The sequence below is a fragment of the Aplysia californica genome, unplaced genomic scaffold, assembly GCF_000002075.1.
Source record: "Aplysia californica isolate F4 #8 unplaced genomic scaffold, AplCal3.0 scaffold01148, whole genome shotgun sequence".
Classification (NCBI taxonomy): domain Eukaryota; kingdom Metazoa; phylum Mollusca; class Gastropoda; order Aplysiida; family Aplysiidae; genus Aplysia; species Aplysia californica.
In genome coordinates this window covers 121,777-125,517 of record NW_004798418.1, presented here as the reverse complement: position 1 = coordinate 125,517, position 3,741 = coordinate 121,777, and the positions used below count along the sequence as shown (strand labels likewise).

Sequence of the window (3,741 nt, the reverse complement as noted above, 5' to 3'; positions counted from 1 at the left end):
GGGGGGAGTAGTATAATATAATGAGGTTTGCCTGTATATCATATCGTACATAAAAAGGAAAAAATAATATACTCTTCCAGTTTCATTACTTGATTTTTGTAAAATCATTGTATTTGCCCATTGATTTGTTCATCCAAATATTCTTTCATGAATTCTTTCATTCTTTTCTCCTTCCTGCCTTCCCCACTTCCCGGGTCCAGAGTCCTAATGTGACCTCCTTCAACCCGATCTGTGGACCAGTGTCCGGGGGGACCACTCTGGTTATCAGTGGTCAGCACTTGACCATTGGGAGTCAGGCTGTGGTGACCGTGGCTGGCAGGGAGTGTACACTGCTGTCTAGACAAGGGTCAGTACAGTGTTGGGCGGGGAGAGTCATATGTGGTTTTGGTGGTGGTGGTGGTAGTGGTGGTCATGGTAGTGATGGTGACCGTGGTGATGACAATGGTGGTGGTGATGGTTGTGATAGCAGTGGTGGCGGTGGTGATGATGGTCATGGTGGTGGTGACAGGGGTGATGATGTTGGTGGTAGTAATGGCAGTGGTGATGACAATGGTGGTGGTGGTGGTGGTGACAGTAGTAGTGATGACTATGGTGGTGGTGACAATGGTGATGGCAGTGATGGTGATGGTTGTGATGGCAGTGATAGTTGTGGTGACGGTAGTGATGGTGTTCATGGTTGTGATGGTGGCAGTGATGGTGACGGTGGTGGTGGTCATGGTAGTGATGGTGACAGTGGTGATGACAATGGTGGTGGTGACAGTGGTGATGACAATGGTGATGGTGACAGTGGTGATGACAATGGTGGTGGTGGTGGTGACGGTGGTAGTAGTGATGATGGTGGTGGTCATGGTAGTGATTTCAGTGATGGTGACGGTGGTAGTGGTGATCATGGTTTTTAGGGTGGTAGTGATGGTCATGGTGGTGATGGTAGTGATTTTGTTGACTTTGATGATAATGGTGACGGTGATGATAATGATAATTGTGTTGATGTAGTTTCCCTCGCTTATTCTGTGCCAGTTGTGCGTGAGCTCTCCACACTGTGTGTGTGACCTATTTCGCTTTATTTAGACTTTCAGCCAGGACCATGGCAGAGCCAACCCCAGTAACTAGTTAGCTTTTATTTTTCTGAGCTTCGGTTCTGTCCGACATGTTCTCTTATGCACCGTTACGAAACATCTTCTGGTGAGTGCTTTGTTACTATTTATAACTATGGTATTGTTTTTTCTCTCGGCCATGTTCCTGATGAAGTCTGAATTTAGGCGAAATGCTGAAATTTAATACATGTGCGGATGCATATCAGCCAGCTGCTGGTCAAAGCGGTTATAAATAGATTGCAGGGGAAAGGGTTAAATACTCACTCATGGCTACCTGTATAAGACAATCACCTGCACTAACGGCCACCTGTATAAGACAATCACCTGCTTCTTTGACCACCTGTATTTAAGACAATCACCTTCTCCTTTGACTACGTGTATAAGACAATTACCTGCACTAACGGCCACCTGTATAAGACAATCACCTTCTCCTTTGACCATCTGTATAAGGCAATCACCTGCACTAACGGCCACATATGTATAAGACAATCACCTGCTCCTTTGATCACCTGTATAAGACAATCACCTGCTCCTTTGACCACTGTATAAGACAATCACCTGCACTAACGGCCACCTGTATAAGACAATCACCTGCTTCTTTGACCACCTGTATTTAAGACAATCACCTTCTCCTTTGACTACGTGTATAAGACAATTACCTGCACTAACGGCCACCTGTATAAGACAATCACCTTCTCCTTTGACCATCTGTATAAGGCAATCACCTGCACTAACGGCCACATATGTATAAGACAATCACCTGCTCCTTTGATCACCTGTATAAGACAATCACCTGCTCCTTTGACCACCTGTATAAGACAATCACCTGCACTAACGGCCACCTGTATAAGACAATCACCTGCTCCTTTGGCCACCTGTATAAGATAATCACCTGCACTAACGGCCACCTGTATAAGGCAATCACCTGCACTAACGGCCACCTGTATAAGACAATCTCCTGCTCCTTTGGCCACCTGTATAAGACAATCACCTGCTCCTTTGGCCACCTGTATAAGACAATCACCTGCTCTAACGGCCACCTGTATAAGACAGTTACCTGTTCCTCTGGCCATCTGTATAAAGATAATCACCTGCTCCTTTGACCACCTGTGTATAGATAATCACCTCTGTAAACGGCCACTTCCCATTTTGCCTGCTCTTGCATTTTTAAAAAATGTTATAATGAAAGTGTGCGACAGTCACAGGTCGAAGATGGCCACTGTTCTCCTTGGAAATGGTTGGTCATCTCCGACAATTTCGGCTCTATTGTTTTCATGAGGCTGAGCTTTCCTCTTCCAGGGAGGACCTGAAGTGCATCATCGGCCCATCTGCAAACAAAACGATCTCGTGTGGGAAGGTCAATGTCACAATTGACTGGCACCAGGTACCCCAAAGTAATAAGACGTTCTGTTTTACCCCGGACCCCGTGGTGGAGTCCCTCACTCCCAACGGTACCATAGAGAGGTACACAGGTTTCTGTCCGTCTGTGTGGGTGGTTGGCGGGTGCTCTGGTGCGGTTTGCTCCTTCTTTCCTATCACACATCTATCGTCCTTATCTCCCCTTCTTCTTTTTTTATGTTTGTTACTCTCTTGTAACACGTCTAATCTTCTGGCGCTCATATGACCTTATGCAGTTGCGAGCACTATAAAACCTCTACTAAAACTAAAACTAACTGTCTGTCTGTCTGCCTCCCTCTCTGTCTGTTTGTCTGTTTGTGTATCTGTCTGTCTGCATTCCTTTCTGTCAGTGTGTCAGTCAGCCAAACTGTCTGCAACTGTAGCTACAATACGAACTGTCCAGCGTCAGAATGTGACCAAACAACTCCTCCCTCCCTCCCTCCTCTCCTCGAGAATGGAAACTTCTTCTGTTTGCAGCGGTGAAGAAACTAACCAGCATACTATCATCATTTTTACTCTACTTCTTTTGTATGTTTGTCACTCTGTTGTGAACTGCCATTTCCGGGGTGTCTTGATAGTCGAAGCAGACTATGTGCTGTTGAGACTAGAGAGGTGAGCAGAGTAAGTCTGATTCCCTGTGTGGACTTCTCTGTTGACATCCACCCCTTGGCGCTCATTTGACCTTATGAAGTTGTGAGCACCGTAAAACCTTACTAAAATAAAACAAACGAAATCAGGCTCTTGTCAAGTGTGTCACGACTCGGTGAAATCAAGCGCTTGTCAATTTTTGGGCAAATGAATTAAATGGCATCATCTTAAAGCTTGTTCATTTGTCTTTCAGTAGGGGACAAAAATTTCACGTCTATCTGAAATAGAAGTTGAGACATTTGCAATTGAAAGAGGTAGGGATCCCTAGTGTCGGAGGTATAACTAGCGAGAATATAGCTGCCTAAGTTTTGTTTGTTTGTTTGTTTGTTTTGGTAAAGTGTTTTACGGCGCTCGCAACTGCATAAGGTCAACTGCGCGCAGGACACACCTAATATTTTCAGTTGGTAGGAAATTTTGAATTTTTTCCGGTGGCGGCCGAAGCCTACTCTTTTCGATTTTAAGACCACCAAGGGATCTTTAACGTGCGCAACTTGCACACGGGCCCTCCGAGATTTTTTCGCCCTTTTCCGAGAAGGCTAGGTGTAGATCTTTCCTACCAGAAGATCAGGGGTGTGGCTGAAAGACAGCAGTAAGAAGAAGC

The 3,741-nt window shown here is 45.4% G+C and overlaps 1 protein-coding gene across 1 annotated transcript in view; it reads left to right on the top strand.

The window, feature by feature from the left end:
- The window catches only part of LOC101851546 (hepatocyte growth factor receptor), a gene marked incomplete at its 5' end in the record, with an annotated part of 23,114 nt that overhangs the window by 662 nt on the left and 18,711 nt on the right, over positions 1–3,741 (top strand). Inside the window, 2 exon segments of the mRNA XM_013090118.1 lie at positions 201–346; positions 2,394–2,558. Coding sequence (XP_012945572.1) covers positions 201–346; positions 2,394–2,558 — 311 coding nt within the window.